This window comes from Rhipicephalus sanguineus, chromosome 1 (assembly GCF_013339695.2).
Source record: "Rhipicephalus sanguineus isolate Rsan-2018 chromosome 1, BIME_Rsan_1.4, whole genome shotgun sequence".
NCBI lineage: Eukaryota > Metazoa > Arthropoda > Arachnida > Ixodida > Ixodidae > Rhipicephalus > Rhipicephalus sanguineus.
In genome coordinates this window covers 35,343,543-35,356,760 of record NC_051176.1, presented here as the reverse complement: position 1 = coordinate 35,356,760, position 13,218 = coordinate 35,343,543, and the positions used below count along the sequence as shown (strand labels likewise).

At 45.3% G+C, this 13,218-nt stretch overlaps 1 protein-coding gene across 4 annotated transcripts in view; it reads left to right on the top strand.

The window, feature by feature from the left end:
• Positions 1–13,218, top strand: part of LOC119390442 (nuclear factor NF-kappa-B p110 subunit) — a 402,969-nt gene that overhangs the window by 295,776 nt on the left and 93,975 nt on the right. For 3 of the 4 annotated variants that reach the window (XR_007415548.1, XR_007415546.1, XR_007415547.1), the window contains exon 10: positions 3,590–3,739. Coding sequence is in view for 1 of the 4 variants with exons in the window: in XM_049414032.1 (XP_049269989.1) it covers positions 3,590–3,852 (263 nt within the window). In the remaining 3 variants the exon portion in view is untranslated. Of the gene's footprint in view, positions 1–3,589; positions 11,382–13,218 lie in introns of those variants that run through there. The other variant, XM_049414032.1, reaches the window with a different exon arrangement.

Below are 13,218 nucleotides of genomic sequence, written 5' to 3'. Positions count from 1 at the left end.
AAAATCCCATAGTAATTTTTGATAAGCATTTGGGGTGCTCGCAAATCTTCACTGCAGCTGGGAGCAGCAAAAGCCTAACGGGCGAGAAAAGGAGTCTGTGCCTGGTTCAAAAAAAGCCTTGCGGAAAAGCCATCTTGCACATTTTTTCAAATTGTCAATTCAAGATGCTAAACTGCAAAAACAAATCTCGAGTGGTTGAAGACGCACAGTAAGCTCTCATTTTAATGAAGTGAACAGGACAGCAAGGTACCATAATACAAGCAGTAATTTTATGTAAGCGCCATAAAAGTGGTGACACTAGCATCCTAGAACACGATGAAAGAAGAAGATGCCCAGCAATCTGACCGCAGCCATGCACGAAAAGGGAGGTTATTTTTGTGCTGCTGTTTTGTGCCAAGTTCATGCAACACCATTTCTTACTTTCAAGTGTTGTGCAGATCTGTAGCCTCCACCACTGCATTCATTTTTATTGCAAAGCTAACACAGGCACTCTGGCATCTGTGCCATTGTCCAGATTAGAGCTACTGCATATGCTACCTTTAGATAGCAGAGTTGCGGATAAATCCGCCATTATGTTCAATGGCTGTGCAGTGAAGCTGCTCGTCGCGTGCGCAGGAGACAAATATGGATGTTCTGGTGCAGGCGACTTGCCGCAGAATTATTCACACGCGCTGAGCACGGTTGCACTTTTACAGCGAAGCTGTATATTGCTACAGGTTCTAACGGATCGTGTCCGCGAAGAAAACGACGCGAAGAACAACAGTTTCGCAGAGTGCGGCCAATCCCGGGTGCAGTGCAGGGCGTGGAGCAGTGGCTCATACGCACAACCAAATGTGAATGAAGTGAAACAAGTGAGATTTAAAGTGAATCAAAGCATATGAAGTGTACTAAAGGTGACGAAGTCAGTGAAATTTGAATTAGGCGATTGAAAAGTTAGTTCATGGGTGCCATAAGTGAATCGCAGGTATCGCGTCCACAGAGAATTTTACAGCGGTGGGCCGATTCCACCATCACAGCTTTAAGATGCATGCTCCGATCGAACAGCTCTAAAGTTCGCTTTTCTGCGCAGTACTTTGCAACGAAAAGCGGCGCAATTACTTTCAGCATGCACACCAGCTTTTCTCCCCTGGACGTAAAGCGAGAAATATTTGTCTTGAAGGGCGTTTGGAGGAAACTTCACGCACGTATGGCCGACAATAAGAATGCATTTTGGCCGCCAATGCCAGCTGATCAGGGGCCATCGACAAAATATTGCGCGTGTGGTTACGCTGGCGGCCACTGACAAAGTGTCATTTGTCATTAACCATCATTCACCACTGCTTCACTGTTCGAAAAAGTGGCGCAGAAAAGTAGCTTCAAACTCATTTCAAATGTCCACGTGAACCGCGCATTCTGTGCAGTACACATTCTAATAATTAAGGCGAAAGCCTTGTTTACGTGCCCGACGCCACGCCGTCGGGCACTTAAAGTTGGCTTCACCGCGTGGAATTGAACATTTGACGTCATTTTGCACCACGTGATGGCACTCGACGAATAGCGGCGCAAGGAAAAGTTAGGCGCAACTCTGCTACCTAAAGGTAGCATATACAGTAACTCTAGTCCAGATCTCTCGAGGTTCACCTGTGGTCATTTCTTCATAGGCTATCTTTGGGACCTTCCCTGGCCTTCATGTGTGAACTTCCCGATGAGTAAAATAAAATTTTACGGCGCCGCTGAATTTCCTGATGCCACAATGTGCCGCCAAAGGTTTTCCGTCTTTTCGAGAAGTGTGTAGATCGGTCGATCACTGATTCCAACTTTCGCGTGATTGCGGCGACGCCTTTGCGGGTAAGCATCGGGAAAGAACGAAGGTGAGGCGGCGGCCACCGAAGAACGCGCCAGCATGACTTATCGCCGACAACCTTATCACAATAAGTATCTTCAGGTATCTGCTCGGGCACGCGTGCGGCGCAGCACTACTTTATGCCTACAGGCGACAGCCTGAACGCGCTGGGCCGCCGACCGCTGCCGCCTCGTTGTGCGGGGACGTGTTCAAGCGCGCACCGCTTTGTAGAAACGAAAGCAGCTCGCTGTTGCGGAGTTGAGCATTGCTGGTCGTGGGCGACGAGAAACCTCTTTGCATTGACGCTATCACGCTAAACGCACGCGTACGGTGCAGCAAGCGTAGCGCTGTTGTAAGCATACTGCACGCTTTTATTGGGCGACCACCGAAACGCGCTTCCGTCCGCTGCCAGGACCGCTAGAGCATCGCGGAGTGCGCATCGCTTGCAGGAAGTTCGTCGTCGCCACATTAACCGAACAAGCTACTCGCCGCATCTGTGGATGGTCTGGAGCAAAGTGGGTGCGAAGAACACTCCCACAACAAATGTGCGCGTGCGGTAGAGTAAGCGGCCCGGCAGTGACGCCGTGAGCCGAGAAGACGACGCGCTGCACGCAACTAGCTAGGAGACGATCGGCTCCACGCAGCCGTACCGCGTTTCACTGGAACTGTGTCGGTTTTCGTTTAGTAGCAGATCGCGGTACAGACGCACACACATATACCGCGGAAAGCCGACACCATTCATTCTGTCGCTGTGTCAGTCACTGCGTATAATGGGCCCTGTAATAGTTCTGAAATGCTCCTTGGCGTCACCACTGTGCACTATCGGCACTATCGGATGGTTGCGCGAGTACCAGAACCTTTTCTCCACTTTGGCAAAAAGAAAGAAAAGGCTTTGCAGTGGGTACTTTAGGCAATATGTATTTGCTGTGGCACTGTATTTATTTCTTTGCTGGCGGCGATGGCGTACGCGAGGAGATGCAAATTTTTACTTGGTGGTTAATGCGTACTACTGTTTAGTGCGTAGTTATGCGGCGTTCCCGGCAGGTACGCATTAACAAGGTTCCACTGTATTTGTGCACTCCTTCTCAGAGGTTACGACGTGCAGCTGATGGGTGATGCCTACAACTTGCCAAGCTGGCAGTGCGCATGCGCACTCTTGAGTTCCTCGTGTGTGCGCATGATTGCTGCGTCTTCCATGGTTGCCGGGCAGCACCTCTTCATATCTGCGGGGCAGTGTGTCAAACTTGCGGGTGAAAATTGGTTCGCAACAACTGTACTCGAGTGCACTCTAGGCTAAAGAGCCTTGGCAGGGACCACATAAAAATTCATATCACTCACCCCAAAATTTGTACAAGCCATGATTGTATCATCGAGATTATACTGTATAATGAAGGCATATATGTGTCAAATGTGACTTTCTTATTAGTGCAAGGTTTGACTGCAGTCATTTGCTTAACCATTCCACCAGTTGTCATCCATTAGTTTGAGTAAAATGTTATCTCAAGTATACGTGCCATTGCAGTGGTAATGAAAAATTGCCTAGCAACAAATTGTCACTGGAGCCAAAATTCAATTGTCTTCGTCAGGGCAGCAGCGGGAGCACTTGCTGCCCCGACGGATACAAGTCCCCTCATTGAGATGTTCGCTCCAGCGACAATCCCTGTTTGACGACGTCTCATCACTCGGCTTCTCCCTTGTTCCTATGGCAGGAACGAGTCACTTGGTGCAAAGGCACAATCTAACTGCCGAGCCTCTTTCCATTTGCAGAAGACGAGCTGTTGGCACACAAGCGGCGCAAGCTCAGTCATCACTCGCCCGAAGAGGCATCCCACTACTCGGGCGTCATGGGTCCCCCCAGCAGCAGCACTCCGACCTTCCCAAGTGAAGCGCCATTCGGCATGGCTACCTCTTACCCAGGTGACCCCACTGCGCAGGGCAGGAAGCAATACTCAAGCAGCATGACCATTCCCTATTCAAGTCAGCACATTGACTGTGCCCAGACAATGCTGAGCCTCATAGAGGAGAGCTGAAGCCAGCGCTGTGGACTAGGAATGCCTGCCTTGATGAGGCCACTTGCATTGAATGCACACCAGCCCCTCATGCCAGAAAAAAGAAAAAAAGCTGCTGCTTAGCCTGGCAGGTTTTCGAGCTTTCGTCGGGCTTTCTCAGGTACAAAGGCTCTGTTGTAAATGCAGGCGTTTTCTTAACCAACCACCGACTGTGATAAATCTTGCAAACACAGGAAACGCTTGCATTCAAGCATGCAAGCAGGAATGGTGAATGTAACATAGGGACCATATAAGGCCATTGTTTCGACACTTGGGAGTCCGGAGTCTCGCGTTTCTCATTTCACCCTTTCTCATTTAACCCGACGCTGGCTGAAGCTGACAGGTTGCTTTTGCAGTCACAGTACTTATCAGCCTTCCATTTATACAAAGCATGGTCTTTTAAATTTATATTCCCAACTACTAGTGAATCAGTAGTGGTCTGAAAATTTTTTAACTTCGCCCTCCATTTGGCACTGTGCTAGTGCAGTTGCATTCAGTGCAAGTGGCTTTCACCCCTGCATTGTCATCAACAGAACCCTGCTGACGTGAAAGGCAGGCACGCAGATACGTTCACCGTGGTTGTCGTATTTGCTTGAGGTGTGTTCATTGAGTGCAATGTTAATGTTTCGCAGACTCGTTGGACACGTAGCAAAGACATCGTCGGCAGCTCAACAAGCGTATCTCTTTGTCATTTCTCCGAATGCATGTCAACTTGTTAGAAGCATTTTTGTTACAACTTTGGCATTTGTTGTGCCTTGTGCAAGCCTACAAACAGGTGCTATTTCCCCAGCTAGAGGTTGCACATGTGACCATGTTTGTGCAGACAGACATGCATTGGGAGTCATTTCAGTGTCCCTAATTTCTTGATAGGCAGGGTATTTACAAATGCTTACAGGATTGTACATACGTATCTACGTTCCTGCCTTTTGCAGATGCAGTAGATCCTTTGACTGCACTGCGTCAAGATCGAAACTAGGCAGCATTGTTGCCTATTCTTGTTTCCTTTAGAAATATTGCCGAAGCATCTGCAAGAATCTTACTTAGCAGCGGCTTGCGAGAATAAATAAAAGTACTTTAGCCGATGTAATACAATAGCAACAGTATTTTTCTGGTGGCACTTGCTGTGCTACACCCACACAATGAACTTGATTCCCGTTCCCTCAAGTGAGGCCTGTCACTTAGCTTGAAGGTCTACGCCCTGATTGATCTGCATACAGGCCTTGCAGAGCCTAACCTGCACGTTTAATTGAGAGTACTTGGCCAGTGTGAGACCACGACGAAGAGCACAAGTCATGTGCACGCTGGCCTAGTTTGTAATTACGGGTGGCTTTCATTGTCTTCATACACTTGATCTCCAGTGTGTTTGTGCAGGGGCCTGTGTTGTCATTTATTTATTGCCGCTTCACCTCTGTGGTTTTGTTATTTGTGGATTCTAGTATGTCCTCAGCCACTGGCAACTGATGCGAGAAGCAAAAGTGTATACTTATATAGTATGTTTACTAGTGACCTATGTCAGTGTTGAACGCACGGTGTGATTAGAGAGCATTGCACATACAAGGCGCAGCTCACTTGTTTTGTGATGTTTTGGAGGTTGTACCTGCTTGTTGAAGCAGGCCTTTCCGTTACTGTGCCGTCTTTCAGTGTTTTCTTGTTCTGTCTTGAAAAGACTCACTTTAGTAATTGAGGAATTGACATTAGCACTTGAACTTGGGTGCTTTAATAAAATGGCAAAGTTTGTTTTTGAAGCTCGGCGAAAAAATCCAGTATAGGAAGCGTAGAGTTTCGCATTTCACAGTGGTGAAATAAGAAGCTCATACCAGGTTTTGATCATTTCGTGGAAAAAAAAAACTTAATTCGGAATGAGCATGCACTGCACTTGCGTCTGATTCAAATATTGGTCATATTAGGGGTTGTACGATTTTTAAGTAAATTGGGTTGAATCTGAAAAAATTCTCAGTGGCAAACTTTCTAAGGATTGTGATTTCTGCAAAGGCACCAAATTTCAGGGCAGATCTCCACCTACCCGTTTCCTGTCATCTAGACCCCCGGTGTGTTTTCTAAATTGTCTTTCTGAGCAGAGGTGAGATAAGCACAAAATACTGCTGCTACCCCAGCTTGAGGTATTCAATTTACTGGTGAAAGATGCGGAAAAATGAGCACAAGACGAGGCAGGGTCACCAGAAAAGCTACTCTACCCAGCATTTTGCTGCAACATGATGACGCTTTGCACTGTTTCATATTTGCATAGCTGTGAACACACTGCTTAATAACACTGACAGCTTTCTCTCTGTGTACTGAAGCAGCATTTCTGGTTAGGCTCATAAGACAGCAATATAAACAGTGAAGAAGTGTAGATGCATCATGCAGGGGAAAGGAAAGCAGAAATGTGTGGAATAAATAAACTCCTCAGTAAGATTGGGCTCGGGTGTTGCAAAAAGAAAAAGCACAGTGCATAGATAACACTGCGGCAATCATTCCTACAAAGTGTCAAGTCACACCGATGAAATGTTCAAACAAAAGCTGGTGTGCTGTTTCGCTCAAGGGAGCCCAAATTCGAGTCATAGAGCTTATTAGGGGTCGTGACCTCGGTAGCTTGTCCAGTACAGAATGTGCTACGCTACTGCTGGAGGCTTGTCGCACACCAAGAGGCGAGAGGCACAAAAAAAGAGGGGGCGGAGCTTACAGTGCAAACATGAGAAAGCAGGAAAACCAAAAAGAAAGGTCAACATGGAAGGACAGAGTGTCTACTTGGCCACGTGACATTTTTGTTTTCCCTTATCTCCCGTAATAATGGAACAATTTGAAAGGAAAAATCATGTGCTAGAAAGATGCAATTTGCAGTGTATATGATCAAATCAAGGGCTGCTGAGGAGCCTTTTAGGAAAATTTTTCTCCATTTTCGCTCCTGAGTTAATACAGAAAACGGAGGACTCTAGTGCCACTACCGAGCATTTGCATGGTGGGGCGACCTTTTTTTTTGCTCATGAGTTGTACACTCATAGTGAGGTATGTAGGAGGGGATGTGGGGTGGGGACAAGGTGCTGTTCACAATGGCAACTTTGAGAGCAGCTTCGTGTGATGATGCTTCTTAAGCTGATTGTCTGTGAAGAATTTTGTTCTTCATTTCACCACCATATATGCTTGTCACATAGTTTCTGCTGGGCAAGCCATCCTTCTTTGGTGCCGAAATGCTTGGCAGCATGCACCGAGATGGTTTGACAGAGTTAGTGTGCAGGCAGTTTGTGTTGATGTTCTCTATTTTCATGTTCTGTGTCAGTGTTTAGTTTACCTGTGTTTCCAAATCAGTGCAGTTGTCTGCAATACCTTTGGCAGGCTGGGACACAGACGCCATCTATGTAAAGACCATGTCTTATTTTTGTAGGCTTTGTAAGCCATGTTAATGAACTCGGCACACAGTTGTCTTGTGGTAGGGATGGAAATGAAGCACTGCAGTACGCAGTAAATTGCATATTTTTGTTTTTTATAAGGTTGTGTTTGCACAGACGAGATGCCTGCCTTGAGTATTTGAGATGAGTGTAGAAACATTGGCAAAGCACGAAGCATTGTGTCTGTAGTCTTAGTGTCTTCAGGTGTGTCATACTGCTTATACCAGGTAAAAAACAAGTCGCTAAGAATGGGCTGAATCTTGACAAGTTGCGGAAGGGTATTAATGATAGCAAATGATGTCACCTTCAGGTATTTTTCAGTGCTAAAACCCACAAACCCAACGTCCCTTTAAGGGTAATTGTATCAGAGATTGACACCTGGCAGAAGTCAGTCGCATTGTTTCTTTAAGCCAAGCTTGCCTGTTTGCTCGTCACTGAGCCGTTCTTGATTAGGAGCTCGGATCAAGTGATTGAATTCATGAAGGGCCACGCCCGTAAAGGTTACCAAGCCTCTTCGGTCGACATAAAAGACTTATAGTACTATCCAATCCCTCACGACACTCTGTTGTCTTCCATTGAACATGCCATAGATGAATACGGTCCCGTGCGCTTTCAAAGTGAAGTTTCATTGTCAGCGAGTCATTTTTTAGAACTTTTATCGTTTTACTTATCTTCCCCTTTTATTTGTTCGGACAACGCACTGTATTTGCAAAAAAAGGGCGTGTGTATCGGTTCGTGTATACCACCCATTCGTAGCGACTTGTTTTTATCTGGTCTTAGTACCCTGTCTACAGCGCTAGAAAACACCAAAGGGTGCAAAGCTTTTTGCTTTGTCAATGACTTTAATTGACTGCGCTGCTGTTGACATAGAAGCAAAGGTTGACGAGGTGTTGCCTGCAATTAAGGAATGTTTTGCGTTCCTTAAAGTCACTTGCCAACTTCCACAAGAGGGCTCTATTCGTTTTTTGAACATCCGGTTATTTCTCTTAGAAGAGCATACATGGTGGTGGTATGAGACGCGAGCAAATAAGCCTCTCCTTTCTTTTGTTTCTGCGCACTCAAAGCTCATTAAGAGAGGCATTGCGAACATGTTTTAAAATATGCCGACAAAATCGTGTCATCAAAAGATGGCGTCCAGTTTCGAGACCCAAAGCAAGTACCTAACCGAAGCAGGCTATCCAATTCTGTTACAGGTGTCCATTGCCAAACGCATTTTCAAATATCCACGTAAAAAAAGACGGGCATGAAGTTCTGGACTACTCCGGCTGCAGAGTAGGTGTGATCCCTTGTATACACACTATTTCCCACAACTTCAAAATAGTCGCCCTCAGGGCTAAGGTATGTGTCGTTTTTTCATTGCCCAAAAAGCTAGGGGAGTGCATTGCAGAACCACAGATAAGTGGGCGAGTTGGTTTGGGTTCTAGCGCTACCCCCCTTTGCCCTTTATTGTAAACTAGGGGAGCTTTGTAAGCTGACTTGCCCATATAATGTCGCCCACTCAACTTGTGATAAGAAACACCACGTCAGAATAGTTCATTGTGTGTGCTGTATACTCTACAAGTTTTCATTATCATGCGGGAAGTACTATATAGGGCAGACGAAACAGTGTCTGAATGACAGACTACGCAAACATAGCTATAATGCAAGAAATAAGCTTTCTGCGGGGGGGGGGGGGGGGTTCTTAGCGGCGCACTGCGAAGGTTGTGGGTGCTCCCCTATTCTGTATAGCTGTATCGGCCGTTATCGGCCGGTTTAGGAATTAGCTCACACGGGAAATAACAGAAGCCGAAGCTCTATCAGAATTATGAAACTTGTGTGTGAGCTCGCCATCAGTTTCTTTGTCGGAAAAGGAAATGACGTTATTGGATTAAGAGCACGTGCAAGATGAGTCGTGTTTGCTCGCGCATGTATAAAATGGGTCTGAAGGGCATGAAATGAACATCTGGAAGCTACCTGTCTCTGCGTCTGTGTCGTGTTTCTTTCTTTTATGTACCGCACTAATACACGCCACGTTTAAAAACCTGGTAGGTTGGAGATAATTGTGAGAGGCCTTTGTCCGGTAGTAGACAAAAAAAATGGGCTCATGATAACGCTGTGAAGTGACATAAAATATTCATATGCAGGTATAAAGATTTCGTTTAGTTGCCTTTGATGTAGCAGATAGCACCTCGCTGGTCAGTTTGAAACTTCAAAACGATTTTTGGGTTTTACCATTGCCATGGTGTATCTTGAATACAATTTAGATAGATGACACTGGCCCTAAAAAAAATTATTTTAAGGAACTTGATGTCTTACAAAAAACATTAAAGGCAAATTTTGAATCAGTGTAGAAGTGTGTCTGAATAACTCTTCCAAGCAAGCACACAGCAGTATTTTTACACCAAGAGGTAACCAATTGTAGGGAAAATTGGGACTGATGAAGTTGTGTAATTCATCTGCTGTTTGAACTTCTCGCAATAAATAGGCTATTTGGGGTCTGTATATTCTACACTGTGCGAGCTATTTTCAAAGGCTGTGGGCTGGCTATTGCTGCTGCTGCTGCTGCTGCTTACTTTGGTTAGCAGTCTGGGCCATTTGGTGGGGCATGATTCAGCCTCATTACACAGATGAATGCCAGCCTGAGTAGCTAATTGATTAAGAAAGCAAAGCTGTATAAGGCAGTTTTTGCACCGTTTGAACGTAAAACAGTGCTTCTTGAGGGTAGCGATCTTCTCTGCCCAGGCCACCATGGGGAGGTCAAAATTGTTAAAGACAGCGGACTCTGCTGCACAGGTCGTCAAAAATGGTGCACGCTCCCTATCGTGCAAGTGATCTGCGGCAGGGTTCAGCGAGCCAAGGGGGTTGGTAGCTTCGTGTGACTGTCTCCCTGGATCTTTGTGAGCGAAAAGTTGTGTTTGCAATGTTGAGCATGCCATTGTTGTGAAGGCTAGTATTCGGGGTCATTGAGTGAGATGTGTTCGTGTTTGCATTAATTAATTTAATTAGTATGGCAAAACGACAGAGCTTTCTATAGCTGTTAGACACATCGCTATCACTACCTTTGGGGTGAAACTGTGACTTTCCATTTGACAGATCGTGTAACTGTTTCGGTTGCTGCAGCTTGTCATTTCTCCAAAAGGCAGGTAGATGGGCAGTGTCTAGTTTTCATTGTAAAAGAGGCCCCAATATTAGTAAGAATTTATACAAACATTCCAGTGAAAAAAAAAATTGCATTGATCTTCCCTGCACGTTGTAGTGTTTGAGGGAGCATTGATAAAAGCTTTTTTTTATGCATTGGGTCATCTATTTTTTTTTTTTATCATGCATCAAAATTCTGACCTCTTCTTGTGTTACACACACTTGTTTGAGGCTTTTAGTTTGTGCAGTAGCCTTCTCCTTCATTTCTCTCTTTGCTAAATTCTGTCATAAGAAAACTCTAGTTTTGCACTTGGTGCTGTGAATTTTGTTATGCGTGTGTCATGTCATGCTGAAGAATAATTTCCTTCCTCTGTATAGGACCACGGTTGGCTTTCTTTTTTTTCGCTCTCTCAAATTATTTTTTTTTTACAACCACATTACTTGAAGCACTACGGTGTTTTCTTGTACGTAGAAAAACGTGTTTGTAGGAAACAGTCTGGTTGCATTCCAGCTTGGATGCAATCCCTGTCCATGTCTCAATGGCTGGGAAGTGCACAGGGCCTTTATCTTACATGGTTCGAGCAGAAACACCTGTACTCATCATTCATTCTTGTTCACATTGTTGGGCAGATGTTGTGATATTTGTGGCTATTTCACGGACACCATTTTGTTGTATTGTCTATAGGCACATGCTGTTTAAAACACATGCGTGCCATGCAAAGTGTTGCCAACTTCATTGCCATCTCTCCAATATTTAAGCGATAGGGAAGTCATGTTGTATGGGATGTGCAAGTATTTGCTTTCTCTTTCCCACTCAGTGTCTTCACATTTATTTGCCTTCTCTTTCTTCATCTCACACGTCTTGGCAAACAGTCAGTGGGTTGTAACTTGGCCGGAGAGAGCCGCCCACTCTGTTTGTTAAGTGTCATGGTGCGGCTGCTGCTTGCAGCAATTGTATTCAAAATGCGATGCATTTCGAAAAATAAATAATTTTTTTCCTTTCTCGAAGTTTGTTTCTGCTTTTCTTGAAAAAACTGCTAGATTCTACACCTCTGTTGTCATCCATGTGCTCACCTTGCAGACACATGGATTCTCTGGCCACTTCTTTGCCAAAAGGCCTCTGTTGTGTAGTGCTCTCATTGCCAAGGAAAATGCATTTTCACTGCTGGCACTTTTGAGTGCACATCTGTCGTTATTTCATACTGCAAGCATCCGTGGTCTTTCTTCATCTATGGACCGCATCATGAGCATGTACTGAATGTAAATTAAAAGTAGTGACTCGGTAGTGTTTCGTGTGTGTATGTGCTTATTTAGGACGTTTAGTGGCCCTGGCATTTAACTGTTCAGCATGAGGTCACCATGGGGGCCATATTTGATGCGTGCAAAGTGCAAAATATTCTTATGTACTTTCGGTGCACCTTCTCGAAAACACAGGAAAGTTTAATTAAACACGTGCTTTTACGTCTGACTATGGGAAATACTGTGTTGGGAGACCACTCCTAACGTGCACCACATCGAAATGCATTCACTCCACAGCTCAGGATCAGCGGTCCTGACCCTCCAATCTACCATGGCACGTTCGGGAAATAAATGGTCCGCTTTCCTCTGCAGTGACCTCGTTGGGAAGATTTGGAATGTCAGACCCCGTAACACTTAAAAAATTGAAAATGTTTTGTGCAGTGATAATAAAGTGTGTTTCATTCACGTGAGGGTGCCAGCTTGAGCTTGTGTCATCACTGAACGGTGTGTTGCGCCTTGTATGTGCTTGTTTTATCATGTAGACAGTGAGTTTTATTTTTTTTGCCTCAAGAGCAGCCACAGACCTCATGCATCATGGGTTTTCATGACTGTTGCAAAAAACATTTTGCCAAGTCTTGTTGCCAAGCTGCGGCAAAACCTCCAAGATTGTCTTGGACGATACAGCACTAAGCACACACTGATGTCAATGTTTGAGCACTTCATGTTTCCATCGATGTCGTTTGAGTATGTCTGGCCTCCTGATGATGTTATGGGGGGCTCAAAGAGGCAATGTTGGACACAACCTCCATATACATGGTAATGAAAAAATGGTTTTTGCCTAACACTGCACCAGTTTTGATGAGGTTTCTAGTGTTTAAGTGAAATAGAGGTAGAGTCACGGCCGCTCGATGAAAAACACACGGTGCGGCCTGCCGCGTGGAATGGATACTGCGTGGCGCGCCTAGTGCTCCTGGCTGCCGCCGCGGTGCCACCAGTAGGGGAGCCTCTGGGGAGACCGAAAGCGAGAGCGCCGGAATTATTGCGGCGGATCACGGCTTGACAGCGCAGCTGTTATGCGCTTGTTCTTCAAGGGTTACAATAAACTTGCTATAGCGTTAACTATATTGGTAATTGTCCTACTGAATGTGCATCGGTGATGCTTCAACCTAAATATAGCAAGTGTTAGTTTTATCTAATGTGGTTGCTCGTGCGAGTTGCGATTTTTCACGTCATGTTTTCTCTCTTTTGTTGTCGTTGCGCTGTTCACCCTCGATAATGTATGTTTGTGCTACAGTTATTTTATCAATAAGAGAGTCGCTCATTGACAGGTGCGGTTGTATTTCCAGAATGATTGTTGCTCACACCTTAGAAACAAAAACATTGTGAACATCAGGGGATTCATAATTGCTTTATTGCACATGCGTGAAAAAAAGATCACTGTGTTATTGGAATCACAGGCGCAGCACTTTCCTGGCCAGAGGTTTTTGTGCCAAGCGTACGAAACGCTCAACAGACATATTAACATTTCTGCCCAGTTGGCAAGAAGCGCTCATAAGAGCTTTCTGATGAAAACTTTGCAGACTTCCATGGCGTGGTCGTCCGCCCC